The following is a 17,827-nucleotide window of genomic DNA, read 5'->3' on the forward strand; positions in this document are numbered from 1 at the left end:
TCGGCTCTAGTGTCTTCCGTGTCTCTACTACATCAAAGGTGTTACCATTCCTGCCCAGCCCACAGAAGCCCCCAGAAAGAGGGAGGTGGGGCTCCCCAGAGTGAGGCTCACACGACCGCCGCTTTCCAACACGAAGCCGTGTGTGTCCCGGGCGAGGGGGGAGTGTGAGGGGGATGCCCAGGGACCCTTGCTGGTAAGAGAGCAGGCCTGCCTCTCAGCACGCAGCCATCTCACGGCCTCTCCCGGGAGGGTGTGGTGCTGCAGACACACTGCGGGCACTGCCGAGCGAAGCAGCGCTGTGTCTCGTGGAAGACCTCTCTGGGGGCCAGGCCACCGGGAGGAGGGGTGCCTGCCGTGCCTCCAGCCTGCCCTGGGGCAGGCTTTTGTCTTCAGGGTGCTGCGTTTGCCTTGCAGCCCAGGGATTTTCACAGCATGCTCCAGATGGTGCTAGAGGAAGTCCCAGAGCCCGTGAGGTGAGCGGGAACCGGGCCCCTGGCTGAGGGGTACGCAGTTGGGCATGCTGGGACGGAGTGAAGGAGCCCCTGACCCCCGGCAGGCTTTGGCGCGTGGGAGCGCCTTGCCTTTCCCTGGCACCTAGGCCTGGAGCGGGCTCCGCAAGCAGGGAACAGCTCTCTGGACTCACTATCCTGGAACCTTGGAGCTGTGCCCCAGGCTCACGGTTACCGCCGGGCCTCTAGGCTGGTGGCCTCTGGGTGGTGGCGACTAATGAGGGGAGGTTTTGTCCCAAGGCGTCACCTCTGCCAGTGCTTCCCTGAGCAAGCTGTCGGTGGGGGGCCTCCAGTCAGCTGGTGTGGAGATCCTGGCCGACGCTGCTGCAGGGTGGTCCCTGGAGGTGCAGGGAGGGACCCCCGCCCCAGGCCTGTGGTTGAGCTGCCGTCCCAGCCACAGGCATTCATCTGTTTCAGGGCATTGCTGACGCCTCTGATTTCAGGGGGCTGTGGGCAGGGGGCGCTTTCTTTTCACAAGACCAGAGATGGGGGACACGATGGCTCCTAGCTCATGGTGGCTTTGTGTCCAGCTTGCACTTGGAAAGCCCGAAGGATCCCTCATACTCTGTGGATGACGTGATTGTCCTGGAAATCGAGGTGAAAGGCTCAGTGGAACCTTTCCAGGTTCTCTTAGAACCATATGCCCTCATCATCCCCGGGGAGAACTACGTTGGGATAAACGTGAAGAAGGATTTCAAGGTAGGTGGTTGTCCCTTCCCAGCCTAGGCTGCCTGAGATGGTGCTGAACTTGGGCGCGAGCATGGGGAGGAAGCGGCTGGCGGGGCCAGCTGTGGTGGCCACTGCAGAGAAGCTGAGGCTCTTCCCAGAGCCCCGGAACCCACTTGGTTTGAACAGACGCTGGGCCGGGCACGTCTGTCATTTGTCAGCTTCCCAGCATCCTCCAAACGACAGGACTGTGGCACGCGTTCCTGGGTTTAGGCATCTTTGACCGGCGGTGGCACCCACAAACCGCCGTGTGCCGCCGTGTGCGTTGGTGCCATCGGGTGGCCGGGATGTAGCTGGGGAGGTGTCGAGAGGACCTCTTGTGAGCCCACAGTCCCGCAGTCCTTTAGCAAGTACAGATCTGACGGGGAGCCCGGCTTGGGGTGTGTCTTTCAGATGTGGAACAACAGCAGATCAGCCATCAGGTACACGTGGGGGAAGATCAGCGACTGCCACATCGTTGAAGTGGAGCCCTGCACGGGGACCATCGGTACTGCAGGGGCCGAGGTGGGGGCTGGCTGGGGAAGGAGAGCTCGAGGTGAAAGGGGCCTGTGCAGGGGTCCATGGCCCCCTGATCAGCTCCAGCCGCAGCCTGGCCCTGTGGTGGGTAAGGAGTACGCCAAGGCCAGGTATCTGAGCCCGGCCACAGAGGGGACCTGCCCCTGCTTCCTTTCTCCACGGCTCACCTTTCCTCTCCCTCTCTCAGAGCCCAGCGAGGTGGAGGATTTTCAGTTGAACTTTACCGGGGGTGTCCCCGGCCCGACGAGCCAGAGCCTGCTGTGTGAAATCAAAGACTCCCCCTCACCCGTGGTCTTACACGTCGAGGCGGCCTTTAAGGTGCCTCTGGCGGGGCTGGGCGGCTGGGCGGGCTGGACGGGGAGCCGGGGTAGGGCACAGAGCCCACGGCCCGGCTGGCCGGGTGACGGGCCCCTCTGGGTGCCTCAGGGGCCTGCCCTCGTCATCGACGTCTCAGCCCTTCAGTTTGGTTTGCTGCGCCTGGGGCAGAGAGCCACAAAGTCCATCCAGATCCGGAACGTCAGCCAGCTCCCGGCCACGTGGTCCATGAAGGAGAGCAGGGTTTGCCTGCAAGAAAGGCAAGAGAGCGTAAGTCCTGCGATGCTGGCTCGTGGTGCCACCCCTCCCCCCTCTCCCCCCCACCCCCACCGGAGCCGAGTAACCCGCGTGTTGTGTGAGCCGTGGAACTGTTGCTGGTGCCTTCAGAGCGTGGAGGCTGGAGAGGAAACACCTGCCTGGTGACCTTTGCCTCGCAGAGTCCCCCATCCCGTCTCTAGGCAGTCGGGGTCCTTTCTACAGCAGAACTTAACCCCGAACTGGATTTTCCTGTTCCTTTCAGAGCAGCCAGAGCCAGGAAGAAAACAGGCAGCTGAGCTGGGCGGGAAGCTTCCAAAAGGCCCCCGGGGAGGGGCAGGCCGTGGGGCTCCCTGCGGAGGTTCCCAGCCTGCTTGCAGTTTTGAGTACCTGCCACCAGGTGGTGAGCTTGCCGCCCAAACCAAAAGGCTCCGAAAGGCAAATCATTTCCACTCAAACAGCACTTTTCCTTTTACTCTAAAAATAGAAAATATTAAAAGTGGCTAAGCATCGTCATCATTACATTTAAATTATGGCATCATGTTTTGTTTTGGTTTTTTATAAATTTATTTTATATTTGGCTGTGTTGAGTCTTCGTTGCTGCGCGCTGGGCTTTCTCTAGTTGCTGCGAGCGGGGGGGCCCCCTCTTCGTAGCGGTGTGTGGACTTCACATTGCGAATGCATTGCGGTGGCTTCTCTTGTTGCGGAGCATGGGCTCTAGGAGTGCGGGCTTCAGTAGTTGTGGCACATAGGCTCAGTAGTTGTGGCACGCAGGCTCTAGAGCGCGGGCTCAGTAGTTGTGGCATGCGGGCTCTAGAGCTCAGGCTCAGTAGTTGTGGTGCTCAGGTTTAGTTGCTCTGCAGGGATCGAACCCGTGACCCCTTCATTGGCAGGTAGATTCTTAACCACTGTGCCATCAGGGAAGCCCATGGCATCATGTTTAAATACCATGTTCAGGGAATTCTCTGGTGGTCCAGTGGTTAGGACTCAGGTGCGTTCACTGCGGGGGCCTGGGTTTGATCCCTGGTCAGGGAACTAAGATACCGCAAGCTGCGTGGCACAGCCCAAAAAAAAAAAAAATATATATATATATATATATATATATATATATATATATAAAAATATAAGTTTCAATCTTTTTTATTTTTATTTATTTATTTATGGCTGTGTTGGGTCTTTGTTTCTGTGCGAGGGCTTTCTCTAGTTGCGGCAAGCGGGGGCCACTCTTCATCGCAGTGCGCAGGCCTGTCACTATCGCGGTCTCTCTTGTTGCGGAGCACAGGCTCCAGATGCGCAGGCTCAGTAATGGTGGCTCACGGGCCTAGTTCCTCCGCGGCATGTGGGATCTTCCCAGACCGGTGCTCGAACCCGTTTCCCCTGCATCGGCAGGCAGATTCTCAACCACTGCGCCACCAGGGAAGCCCTATGTTCAGTCTTGAACAAGCCCAAGCCACACCAGCAGGCAGCTAGCTATAAACCACTGGCTCACCATGCCCACCCTTCCCACGTGGTGACTGTAGCTCTGTCGGAGCAGCTGCTGCACGTGTGAGACTCTGGCCAGGTCTGTCTGGTGAAAGCACCCTCCCTCCCCAGGTCCCCCATCCTGCTGCCCACTTCCCCTGTTGGTTAGAGGGCCGCACACTTTTTCTTCCACATTCAGGAGCTGAGGAAAGAGAGTCACAGCCACACATACATCTTATTTGCCAATGCACCTTCCCTTCTCCAGGACTTTTCCTTTCCACTTGAAAGCCATTCTCCTTTACCTGGCGGCCTCGCTTCTCCACTAGGCACCCTGAAACTTAGAAGTTATGACAGTTTGCATCGAATTGGCCAACACCATTGCCAAGAAACATTGCCATGTGGTCTGTTCCACAGGCTTGGAGTTAGCACTGGCCCCCCCAGGGGTCACTGGTCACGCTGCTTGGACCATGGAACCACAGAGGCTGGCGCTGGGACTGCGGGCAGGGTGCTATCAGTAACCTTTTCTTCAAATGAAACCTTCAGCAGAAGCCCAAGATCTAGAATAGAGTATGACTGTTCTTGGCTCCCAGAGGCCTCCTCGTCAGGCATCCCTGCCCCGCCCTGCCACTCCCCACATCCCACTTCCCTGCCCTAGGACTTCTGAGCAACCCCTGGGATTTCCCAGAGCGAAGTTGGAAACTTACGGACCTCAGCCAACCTTGTCACTTGATAGAGGAGAAACAGGGAGGGACAGGGGCTTCCCTGGGGCCACACAGCTAATAGGTGGCAGAATCGTATCAGATCCAAGTTCTCTGATTCCCAGTCTGTGTTTTTCTCCCATAGTGAAGAATAACTACATTTTACAGTTGAAGTAATTGTCAGTTTCACAGTACATTAAGATTTATGTCCTAATCGAAGCTGGTAGCAGTCCTGTCTCTACAGTTCTCTGTGCTGTGTTCTTGTGAGCTCTCAAAAATAATGTTGAGATTTGGGGTTTGTAGATGTCCCCAGGCCAGGGGACCCAGAAACCCAGACCCAGACCATAGCGCCCCCCCCCCCCCGCCCACCCCACACACACCCACCGGGCTCCAAAGGAGAGGCACGTGAGGAGCAACGAGCAAAGAAAGCAAAGGGGCTCTTTCCTTACCAGCAGAGCTTGGGCCCAAAGCTTGGACAAGCCAGGCCAGAGCATGCCAGCCATGTTTCCTGAGACGTAGGCCAGCCCACCCTCCCTCCAGTGCCAGGGCGGTGGAACCTCTGAAGTGAGAGGGCACAGGGCCCAAGATAGCACAGCACGTCGGCCAGGGTGGAGGTGGGGTGGGACTGGGCAGGGGCGGCCAGGTCTCCCTCCAGGCAGGTGCCTTGCTCTCCTTCATGGCCTTGGTCTCGAGGAAGGAAGAGACCAAAGAGGAGTAACCTCCCTCCTGGTTGTAAGCTTTCAACGTCCAGTGACACCCCGACTAGCCAGTGCGGCCCCTCTGGGGCCCTGGGGCCACGCAGTCAGGCTGGTGCTCCTGGCCTCAGCCTGGACAGGAAGAGGGGCACTCCCCAAGCCTTTTCCTTTCCCTTTTAGTGCCTGGTATAGGGCAGGGGATGGACATGTTGGGTGAGTGGGAACTAGCCTGCAGTGGGGCTGAGTGAGGTGAGGGTGTGACGGGGTGGGGCAGAGACCACGTGGGTGTGTTACTGAACCAAGCTTCGGTCCGCTTGCCCACGTGCAGTAAAGCCAATCTACGGACACCAGGTTGTGGTGAAGGAAGGTGTAGCGTTTAAGGTGCCAGACAAGGAGACTAGGTGGCTCGTGCTCAAAAACCTCAAACTTCCCGAAGGGTTTCAGCAAAACATTTTTGAAGGCCAGGTGAGGGAGGTGGATCATAGCGTGTGTGCTCAGTTCGTGCACAGTTCTCTGCTTGGGGGATGGTGAGGTAACAGGGCAGTGTCGCAGGGGTTAACGTTATCACTCCTCAGGCTCCGGTAGGTCCGGGGACTACGTGCTCATGGTCATCAAGTAGTTAATTTCTTCCATTTGGTGGTGGTTTTAGCGTCTGTAAAACAACTTAGGAAACGTGCAGCGGATACTGTCATCTAGGTGCTTCAGAGAGGAGCTACAGCAGAGGATATGGGGAGGGGTCTGTACCAGGAAGGCACAGTTACAGGTGCAAAGGGCAAATCTGTGGCCACATGGAAGCTTGTCCCCTAGTTTGGGGGCTTGATGGCTTTCCTTACTTGAAGCCGACAGTTCCTGACGCGCGCCTGCGCAGCAGGGCGGGCAGACCTCTCAGAGCCACCACGCCGAGGGCGACTCCCTCAGCCTTCCACCTCCTTTCCTTGGAGACTCAGTTTTCATCCTCTTCGTCCTGAGCTCTTGCTCAGCTGTGTTCCCCCACCCGCTTGCCTCCTTCCGCATCCTAGAAGCGCTCGGGGGAGGGGGTGGGGGCAGCTTGGGGGCAACCCTGGTTGTTCATGGCCAGCACCCAGTTCTGCAGTTCCATGTGTCCCCACTCCTCGTCCTTCTCCTCATCAGGTGTCTCCCTTCGTCATCGAGCCGTCCAGTGGCCAAGTTCAGCCACTGGGGGAGTGCAGAGTGAGCATCACGTTGGAGGCCCAGCACTGCCAGTGTCTGCAGACTGTCCTGAAGCTGGAGGTGGTAAACGGGACCTGCAGGTAAGGGGGTGGGGAGGGAGCCAGTATGACACACTCTTTGCATATTCGTGGCATATTTATTTATATTGTGTGTAGTTACGTATTTGTCTATAGACGTTTCAGAATTTAAAGGTCTTGATATGTGTTTATTCTATGAAGTTTGGAAATTACAGAAAAGAAAATGATCCATAATCTATTACCTGGAGATCACTCACTAGTAATATTATGGGGTATATATATCCTTCTAGTGTATATATGCGAAAGGAATATACATTAATGCAGCCACTTTGGACAACACTTTATTGTTACCTAATAAGGGTAACAATACCCTTGGTCCAGCATCAGTCCTTCTGGATATAATCCCAGACTTACACGTGTGCAGTGGGAGCCGTGTGCTCATGCTGGAAGGCTCATAGCTGGACTGTTCATGACAGTGAAAAACTGGAAACAGCTGACGTTCATCAACAGGAGAATGGATACAAAATAACTGTGTCAGATTTTCTCTTTATTGGAATGCAGTTGACATGTCACTAAGTTTTAAGTTGTACAGCATACTGACCTGATTCATTTATATATTGCAGCATGATTTCCATTGTAGCGTTAGCTTACACCTCCATCACTTCACCTAATTATCATTTCATTTTTGTGGTGGGAATAATCAAGTCTCCCAGCAGATTTGATGTATATAATACAGTATTGGTGTCCATAAGCACTATACTTCACATTAGATCTTCAGGACCCATTCACCTACTAGTTGCAAGTTTGTACCCTTAAACAGCATCTTTCCAGGTGCTGGGCATCCCCAGCCCCTGGTAACCACCATCCTACTCTCTGTTTCCACGAACTTGGCTTTTTTAGATTCTGCATATAAGTGAGATATTACAGTATTTGTCTCTGTCTGACTTACCTCACTTGGCGTAATGTTCTCAAGGTCCATCCATGTTGTCGCAAATGGCAGGATTTCCTTCTTTCTCATGGCTGAGTAATGTTCCATTGTATGCATGTACCACATCATCTTCATCCATCAATCTGTTGACAGACAGTTAGGGTGCTCCATACCTTGGCTGTTGTGAATAATACCGTAAACATGGGGGTGCAAATATCTCTTTGATATCCTGTTTTCACTTCCTTTGGATATATACCCAGAAGTGGAATTGCTGGGTCAGGTGGTAGTTCTCTTTTTAATATTTTGAGGAACCTTCATACTTCTTCTGTGGTGGCTGAACCAATTTATATTCCTACCAATGGTGTACAAGGGTTCCCTTTTCTCCACATCCTCACCAACACTTGTCATCTTTTGTCTTCTTGAAGATAGCTGCTCTAACAGGTGTGAGGTGATATCTCATTGTGGTTTTTTTTTTTTTTGCGGTACGCGGGCCTCTCACTGCTGTGGCCTCTCCCGTTGCGGAGCACAGGCTCCGGACGCGCAGGCTCACGGGCCCAGCCACTCCGCGGCATGTGGGATCTTCCCGGACTGGGGCACGAACCCGTGTCCCCTGCATCGGCAGGCGGACTCTCAACCACTGCGCCACCAGGGAAGCCCTTCATTGTGGTTTTGATTTGCATTTCCCTGATGATTAGTGTTGCTGAGCATCTCTTCGTGCACCTATTGGCCATTTGGATGTCTTCTTTGGGAAAATGTCTAGTTCCTCTCCCCATTTTTTAATTTGATTTGTTTGGCTTTTTGCCGTTGAGTTGTATGAGTTCTTTACATATTTTGGATATTAACCCCTTATCAGATATGTGTTATTGCTGACTGAAAAGAAAAAAGCACAACCTAAAAGTTGAGAATTATGTTTTATTCTGGGACCTTACTGAGGACTATAGTCCAGAAAACAGCCTCTCAGATAGCTCTGAGGTAAGGGAGGAGCCAGAATATATGGGAGTTTTTGCTGAAACAAAACAAAACAAAACAAAAACAACATACAGGGGAACATCAAAAGATTACTGCTAATCACAAGAAACAGACATCTCAAGTTAATGATTTTAGTGCTTTTCTGTGTATGGGAAGATGCAAGATTCTGGGCTTATTGAAATCGTTCCTTTAATATGCATCTTAACTACGTATGGCTGGTACCCTGTCTCTCTCCATCCTGAATTCCCCTCAGGGTGCACTGGGGGAGGCAGATGCAGTGACTGCTGGCTTGATGGTTGCAACATCCTTTGTTTACTGAAATGGCAGGCAGCATTCTTTGTCCACAGTGTGCAAATACTTTCTCCCATTTGGTAGGTTGTCTTTTCATTTTGTTCATTGCTTCTTTTGCTTTGCAGAAGCTTTTTAGTTTGATGTAGTCTCACTTATTTTTTTTTTAAATTATTTTATTTTGGCTGTGCTGGGTCTTCGTTGCAGCGCACTGGCTTCTCTGGTTGCGGCGTGCAGGCTTCTCTAGTTGTGGTGGGAGGGCTCTAGAGCACGGGCTCTGTAGTTGGCAGCACGCAGGCTTAGTTGCGGTATGTGGGATCTCAGTTCCCTGACCAGGGATTGAACCTGGGCCCCCTGCATTGGGAGCATGGAGTCTTAACCACTGGACCACCAGGGAAGTCCCTCTCACTTGTTTATTTTTGCTCTTATTGTTTTTTGTACTTTTGGTGTCAAATCCAAAAAAGCATCCCCAAGACTGATGTTGAGGAACTTCTTCCCTGTGTTTTCTTCTAGGTGTTTTATAGTATCAGATCTTATGTTTATGTCTTCGAGCCATTTCAAAGTAATTTTTGTGAGTGGTGTACGATAGGGGTTCAATTTCATTTTTCTACATGTGGTTACCCAGTTTTCCCAAAACCATTTGTTGAAGAGACTGTCCTTTCCCAGGACATTTTCCCAGGTGTTCATTTTTTAAAAATTGAAGTATAGTTAATTTACAATGTTGTGTTAGTTTCAAGTGCACAGCAAAGTGATTCAGTTATACATACACATAATATATTCTTTTTCAGATTCTTTTCCATTATATGTTATTACAAGTTATTGCCTATAGTTTCCTGTGCTGTACAGTAGGTTCTTGTTGTTTACCTGTTTTATATATAGTAGTGTGTATATGTTAATCCCAAACTCCTAATTTATCTCTCTCCACCCCTGCGCCACTATCCCCTTTGGTAACCATAAGTTTGTTTTCTATGTCTGTGAGTCTGTGTCTGCTTTGTAAATAACTTTATTTGTATCCTTTTTTTTAGATTCCACATATAAGTGATATCATATGATATTTGTCTTTCTCTGTCTGACTTACTTCACTTAATATGATAATCTTGGGAATTCCCTGGCAGTCCAGTGGTTGGGACTTGGCGCTTTCACTGCTGGGGCCCGGGTTCAGCCCCTGGTTGGGGAACTAATATCCCACAAGCAGTGCAGCGCAGCCAAAAATGAAAAAAAAAAAAGAAATCTCTAGGGCCATTCATGTTGCTGCAAATGGCATTGTTTCATTCACTTTTTTATGACTGAGTATTATTTCATTGTGTATATGTACCACATCTTCTTTATCCATTCATCTGTTGATGTACATTTTGGTTGCTTCCATGACTTGGCTATTGTAAATAGCACTGCAGTGAACATCAGGGTGCATGTATCTTTTTGAATTATGATTTTTCTCTGGATATATGCCCAGGAATGAGATTGTTATTTTAATGCTATTTTTATTTTTTTAAGGAAGCTCTGTACAGTTCTCCAAAACGGTTGAACCAATTTACATTCCTACCAACAGTGTAGGAAGGTTCCCTTTTCTCCACAACCTTTCTAGCATTTATTATTTGTAGACTTTTTGATGACGGTCATTCTGACTGATATGAGGTGATACCTCATTGTAGTTCTCATTAGCATTTCTCTAATAATTAGTGATGTTGAGCATCTTTTCATGTGCCCATTGGCCATCTGTATGTCTTCTTTGGAGAAATGTCTGTTTAGGGTATTCTTTTTTTTTAATTTTTTAACAAATTTATTTATTTATTTATTTTTGGTTGCGTTGGGTCTTCGTTGCTGCGTGCAGGCTTTCTCTAGTTGTGGCGTGCGGGGGCTACTCTTTGTTGCAGTACGCGGGCTTCTTATTGCAGTGGCTTCTCTTGTTGCGGAGCACAGGCTCTAGGCATGTGGGCTCAGTAGTTGTGGCTCATGGGCTCTAGAGCACAGGCTCAGTAGTTGTGGCACACAGGCTTAGTTGCTCCATGGCATGTGGGATCTTCCCGGACCAGGGCTCGAACCCGTGTACCCTGCATTGGCAGGCAGATTCTTAACCACTGCGCCACCGGGGAAGTCCCTGTTTAGGGTATTCTTGTGCTCTTGTCAAATATTAGTTGAGTGTATACATGGCATTTTTAAATGAGCAAATACCATTGTATTCTGGGAGGAACACACTGGAGATTTCGAAGGTTATTAGTGATATTCCCTCCCTCACTCCCTCCTTTCCTTCCTTCCTTCCTTTCTCATGGAAAATTTCTTACGTATATAAAAATAGTATAGTATAATGAACCCCTGTGTATCCATCATCTACTTTCAGTAATTATCAAATCACGACAAATACTGCTTCATCCACAAGCCTCATCCATTTCTCCCCCCAACCCTTCTCAAACTATTTTGAAGCATAATATTCATTTTCTTAAGTTGACTGATGGTAACATTTTGTTTCTTAAGCTAGGCGGGGGTGGTACACAGTTGTTCTTTTTATTATTATTCTTTAAACTGTATAGCTATTTAAACTGTATATTTGTTTTGTAGTCATTTCTGCACGTATTTTGTTATAAAAACTTTCACTGCTCACTTTAAATCTTCATGACTACTTGAATTATCCTCCAAAGAGAATGGGCCATTTTATACTTGCACCTCCAGGGTATGAGACGCCCATCACCCCAGACTGTCACAGTGACAGATATTCTCAGACTCTGGGTACTTGGATCAGCAACAGGGGGAAAGTACCAGCAATGTCTCATTCAAATGTGCTCTTCTACAGCTAACGTTATGGGTCTAAGTATGAGTCTTTTCAAAGCCACCGGTAATTGCATGGTTCTTCATGGTCCTTAAATAAGAGGGTTAAGTCTGTCTTCTCCTCAGGCAGAATGAATACCTTTTATTCAGTCTCTGCTTATTTCCTTTCTTTTCTTACCTCTGTTCTTTCTTCTTAAAGGACCTTGTATTAATCAGAATGTTTACAGTTGCAAGTGAGGGAAACACATCAATTTAGGCAAAAAGGGGGAACCATTGGCTCATGTACCCGGGCATTCCTGCCCTACTGAATCCAGGGCTCCAGCCTCTTCCTTTGTCTGGTCTTCTACTTCTCTCTCATTGTCCGCCCTCCTTCCCTCTCCTGCACCCACCCCATCCTTCAACTCTGCTTCTCTCTCTTTGTTGGCCTTTCTCTCCCCCATTGGCAGGGGCCCTTGGCCACAATGCCCCAGGGAAGGGGGCCACTTAGAGTTCCAGGCTCACACACTCCCAGCTTAATAACCTCTGTGAAAAATGAAATCAGCTTTCTCCAGAGATACAGTCTGAATGGATCTCTTTGGTCACCTCCCCTCACAGGCCCTACCTCCCCGTGGCAGGGGGCAAGGATCCAGCTCTAGAAGAGGCAGGTGGGAAAGCTTGCTGGACAGTAAAAACAATAGCTACCACAGTCCACCACAAACCTGCTGGATCTATACTGCATGAGTTTAACCATTTTCCTCATATTTTCCATCTCTTGGGGTTTTTCTCCTCGCTCAGGGATATGCCCTTGGCCCTGCAGGTCACTAATTAAGTCTCTGGTGGATACCCTTGTTTTGGCAATCATGCTTTTCAATTTCAAGCTTTTTTGTGTGTGTGTGTGAATTGTTCCTTTTCTGTAGTCATCTGTTATTGGCTTATGGATGCAACAGCCTCTCAGATTACCCTGAGGAAACTAATTTTAGTTTCCTCAGATTCTGGTTTGGAATCTTTCTTCGCTTTTTGGGTTTCTTTCTACATCTAATAATCCTTGGCTGCCCATTCCTGTTCTGAAGGAGGAAGTTGATTTGCATAAGGAGCCGGTGGTGTCAGTTTCCTCTAAGTATGTGGGTGTAGGTGTGGATGGAGTCCTCCTCCCAGGACTGAGTGTGTGTGAGTGTGTGTGAGTACCCTCAGAGCAGACAGCTTCCTGAATCCCGTAAAGGGAAGGGGCCTTTGGGGAAAACAGCCCAAGACAAACAGTCGAGGAAACCCACACTGGCCAGCTACACGAATCAGTCCCTTCCTTCCTTCATAAATAGGATCTTTTTGGTCGTTTTCCCTCAGAGACAGTTGAGAAGCCCAGTGTTCCTGCAGGATCTGCTGTGACCTCTCTTCAGGGCCACGCCCACATTCTTCACTGCGGGTGGGGTAAATCCTCTTGCAGGATTTACCAGTCTTCTGTGTGATGCCTGAGCTCTGGGAGCCAGTATAGCTGAACCCTCCAGGATAATCTCCCAGTGCTCCTTTAGTTACCTCCCCTGCTCTTTCCCCACAGCCCACTCTGCCTTGTGATGCCTCTCACTCCACTGTTACGGAATCTCTGCTTGGCCTTCTCCAGGGGTCTTAAGTAATAGTTTTGTTCTCCTCTGTTTTATCAGTTAATCTGATTACAGCCTTTCTTTTAATTTTTTAATTATCCCAATATAATGCATTGGGATAGCATTATATTTATTTTATTTTAAAATTTTCACAAATTATGCATAATGTTAACATAGTGTATCTTATTATAATAATGATATATGGGGCAAATATAATAGTTGCCAGTTGAGACCCACTCTCCATCCTTCTCCACCCTGCTCTCCTATTTCTCCTCTTCCTCAACAACACTTGTTACAATCTATCGTTCAGTGGTACTCATCCTGGTGTGTGTGAAGTGATATTTCACTGAGGATTTGAGTTTTCCTGATGGCAAATGATGTTTAGCATCTTTCATATGCTTCTTGGTTATCTGTAGATCCTCTTTGGAGAACTAGCTCTTGAATTCTGTGCCCATTTAAAAAAAATAAGGTTATTTGTCTTTTTATTATTGAGATGCAAGTGTTCCTTTTTTTTTTGAGATGGAAGTGTTGTTCTTTATATATATTCTAGATACATGTCTATTATTAGGTATATGATTTTCAAATATTTTCTCCCACTCTGAGAGTTGTCCTTTTACTTTCTTGATGGTATGTATACTTTGAAGCACAAAAGTTTTAAATTTTGGTGAATTCCAGTTTATGTATTTTTCTCTTTTGTTGCTCGCGCTTTTGGTGTTATATCTAAGAAACCATTGCCTAATGTCACAAATATTTACTCACATGTTTTCTTCTGAGAGTTTTATAGTTTTAGTTCTTATTCTTAGGTCTCTGATCCGTTTTGAGTTAGTTTTTGTGTATGGTGTGAGAAAAGAATCCAGGTTCATTCTTTTCCAACTAGATAATCAGTTGTCTCAGTAGGGTTTCTTAAAAAGACTTTTCTTTATCCATTGAATTGTCTTGGCACCCTTTGTCAAAAATCAGTTGACTGTAAACATGAGGGTTTATTTATGGACTGTCAGTTCTGTTCCATTGATCTATAGGTCTGTTCTTATGCCATATCAACATTGTTTTGATTAATGTGGCTTTATAGTAAGTTTTGAAATCAGGAAGTATGAATTCTCCAACTTTGTTTTTCTTTCTCAAGATTGTTTTGGCTATTCTGGGTTCTTTGAATTTCTGTATGAATTTTAGGACCAGTTTATCTCTTTCTGCAAAGAGGCAGCTGGGATTTTAATAGGGAGTGTGTTGAATCTGCCGATCAGTTTGGGGAGTATTGCCATCCTGACAATATTAAGTCTTCCCATTCTTGAACATGAAATGTCTTTCCATTTATTTAGGTCTTTTCATTTCTTTCAGTGAGGTTTTCAGTGTACAAGTCTTGTACTTTTTTTGTTAAAGTTATTCCTAAGTATTGTATCATTTTTGATGCTTTTGGAAATGGACTTTTCTTAATCACATTTTATTATTATTCATTGTTAATGTGTAGAAATACAAATAGTTTTTTGTATATTGACCTTGTATCCTACAACCTTGCTGAACACATTACTTCTAATAGTTTTCTAAATAGAAGATCATGTCGTCTGCATTTAGAGAATATTTTCCATCTTCCTTTCCGTTTTTTTCCTTTAAAATTTTTATTTATTTATTTATTTTTGGCTGTGTTGGGTGTTCGTTGCTGTGCATGGGCTTTCTCTAGTTGTGGCGAGCGGGGGCTACTCTTCGTTGTGGTGCGTGGGCTTCTCATTGCGGTGGCTTCTCTTGTTGTGGAGCATGGGCTCTAGGGCGCATGGGCTTCAGTAGTTGTGGTGTGCAGGCTCAGCAGTTGTGGCTCGCGGACTCTAGAGCACAGGCTCAGTAGTTGTGGTGCATGGGCTTAGTTGCTGTGTGGCATGTGGGATCTTCCCGGACCAGGGCTCGAACCCATGTCCCCTGCATTGGCAGGCAGATTCTTAACCACTGAGCCATGAGGTAAGTCCCTACATCTTCCTTTCCAATCTGGATGCCTTTCCTTTCTATTTCCTGCCTAATGGACCTAATGATACTCCAGTACAGTGTTGAATGAAAGTGGCAAGGTTGGATGTCCTTGCCTTGTTTCTGATCTTAAAAGGAAAACATTATCTTTCACCTTTAAGTATATTAGCTGTAGGCTTTTTGTAGATGTCCTTTATCAGGTTGTGGAAGTTCCCTTCTATTCCTAGTTTGCTGATTGTTTTTCTCATGAAAGAACGTTTCATTGAATGTTTCATTGAATGTTTTTTCTGTGTCTTTTGAAATAATCATGCCATTTTTGTCCTTTTTAAAATTAATGTGGTGTTTTTCACTAATTTTTGCATATTCAACCAAAAATTTTATTTCTTATTTGACCTATTGTTTATTTAGGAGTGTGTTGTTTAATTTACATGTATTTTTGTTTCCCAAATTATTTTCTGTTGTTGATTTTTAATTTGATTCTCTTGTTGTTGGAGAACATACTTTGTATAATTTCAGCCTTTTAAATCTGAGGCTTGTTGTATGAGCTATCTTATGGTCTGTTCTAGAGAATATTCCATGTACCCATAGGAAACATTTTGCTGTCGTTGGATAGAGTGTTATATAGAGGTCTGTTTGGTTTATAGTGTTAAGTCTTCTATTTCCTGTTCATCTTCTGCTTAGTTGTTCTGTCCACTATTTAAAATGAGGTATTGAAATCTCTAATCATTATTTTGGAATTGTCAGTTTCTCCCTTCAGTCCTGTCGTTTTTTGCTTCATGTATTTTGTAACACTGTTGTTAGACATGTGTATTTATAATTGTGATGTCTTCCTGATGGATTGATCTTTTTATAATTATAAAATACCCTTCTTTGTCTCTAGTAACAATTTTTGTCCTAAAGTCTATTTCATCTCACATTAAAATAGCTACAATAGCTCTCTTTTGGGTACTGTTTGCAGTATATTTTTCCATCCTTTTTCTTTCGGCATATTTGTGTCTTTGAATCTAAGGTGTCTCTTGCAGACAGTATACAGTGGGATCATTTTTTTAAATACATTTTGCCAATCTCTATCTTTTGTTTGGCTTTTGAATCTATGACCTATCTCAGTCTCGTTCTGTGGCTATAAAAAGATAGCATGATAACTGCAATTAAACCTCATTTTCAAATGTATTTTACAGCTCTTTATGGGGACAAGTCTTTTCTTCCTTGATATTCTTGAAGATTGCCAAGCTGGCCAAGATGGTAAAGGTTTTTTTCTCTTTTGGAAAAATCCTTAATTATTGAACAAAGTGAACAGCACTCAGAAATTTATGGCCAAAAAAAAAAAAAAAATGGGGGTGGGGAGGAGGTTAAAAAAAAAGAAGATAGCATGAGACATCCTTGTAATGGAACCGTTCTGTGTCTTGACTGTGGTGGTGTCATGCGTATCTGCATGTGATAAAATTGCGTAGAAGTAAATACATACAAACGAGTCCATGTAAACCTGATGGGGTCTGAATAAGATTGCTGGATTGTATCCGTCTTGGTCTCCTGCTTGTGACATTGTGCTCTAGTTAGGTGAGATGTTACTATTGGGAAATTGGGTGAAGAGTATATTGGATCCCTTTGTATTTTTTTTGGTTACAGCTGCATGTGAATCTACAGTATTTCAAAATAAAAAGTTAAAAGCAAAATGCATGTTATCCCCGTTCCTTATATAAGGAAAAAAATACCCTCAGACATATTTGTGTGGGTCTGTTTCTAGGTTTTCTACATTGTTCCATTGATCTGTTGTATACATCCCTCCACCAGTAACACACTAACTTGATTGCTGTAGCTGTATAGTAAGTCTTAACATCCAGTAATTTCCCACTTTATTCTTTTTAAAAATTGTTTTAGTCTGTGTCCTTTATCTTTCTATATAAATGTTATAATAAGCTTGTCTATATCTACAAAAATCCTGGCTAAGAGTTTGATAACAATTGTGTTAAACTTCATAGATCAATTTGGGAAGAATTGACGTGTGTTGAGTTTTTAAATGCATGAACATGATTTATGCCTCTCTATTTATAGTCATCTTTGATTTCTTTCATTGGTGTTTTTGTAGTTTTCAGCACACAAATTCTATATGTGTTTTATTAGATACTTACCAAAGTATTTCAATTTTTCGAGCAATTATAAATGGTATTATATTTTTTAACTTCTGTTTCTACACATTCTTTGTTAGCCTGTAAAAATGTGATTGATTTTGGAGTTCCCTGGCGGTCCAGTGGTTAGGACTCTGTGCGTTACTGCTGAGGGCCCGGGTTTGATCCCTGGTCAGGGAACTAAAAATCCCACAGGCCTCCTGTCACAGCCAAAAAGAAAAAAAAAGTGATTGATTTTTATGTGTTGATTTTTACCCTGTCACTTTGCTGACTCACTCATTAGTTCTAAGATTTAAAAAAAAAATTGATTCCCTGGGATTTTCTACGTGGACCATCGTGTCATCTGCACATAGGGAGGGGTTTTAATTCTTCCTTTCTGTTGAGTATGCCTTTTATTTCCTTGTGTTCCAGCCACCTGCCTGTGTATGCCGAGGTGCAGGAGCCCTACGTGTACCTGCAGAGCAGCCAGGTGGAGGTCACCAACCTCTACGTGGGCGTGCCCACCAAGACGCCTGTCACACTCATCAATGGCACACTCCTGCCCACCCAGTTCCACTGGGGCAAGGTGGGTGAGCCCACACTGTCGGGCCCTAGGCCTGCAACCCTCAGCCCCAGAGGCCTGTGTGGAGGGGGACATTGTCCCCCAGACACCTCCCAGAACAGATTATTGCCCCTGGAGCTGCCCAGAACAGATTATTGCCCCTGGAGCTGACTCTGCTGCCTGCCCCACGTGCCACGGCAGATGGGGCCACGTCCCTGTGCATCAGAGCCAGCTGTCCCTGTTCCCCATCACCCTGGGCCTCCCAGGGTGGATTTAGTCCAGAGAACCCCTGACAGGGATGAGGT

At 46.6% G+C, this 17,827-nt stretch overlaps 1 protein-coding gene across 1 annotated transcript in view; it reads left to right on the top strand.

Moving 5' to 3' along the window:
- The window catches only part of DLEC1 (DLEC1 cilia and flagella associated protein), a 99,617-nt gene that overhangs the window by 69,497 nt on the left and 12,293 nt on the right, over positions 1–17,827 (top strand). The window contains 7 exon segments of the mRNA XM_079933777.1: positions 415–473; positions 1,040–1,208; positions 1,629–1,722; positions 1,939–2,069; positions 2,178–2,336; positions 6,307–6,446; positions 17,393–17,546. Coding sequence (XP_079789903.1) covers positions 415–473; positions 1,040–1,208; positions 1,629–1,722; positions 1,939–2,069; positions 2,178–2,336; positions 6,307–6,446; positions 17,393–17,546 — 906 coding nt within the window.

This window comes from Stenella coeruleoalba (assembly GCF_951394435.1).
Source record: "Stenella coeruleoalba genome assembly, chromosome: 10".
NCBI classification, from domain to species: Eukaryota; Metazoa; Chordata; class Mammalia; order Artiodactyla; family Delphinidae; genus Stenella; species Stenella coeruleoalba.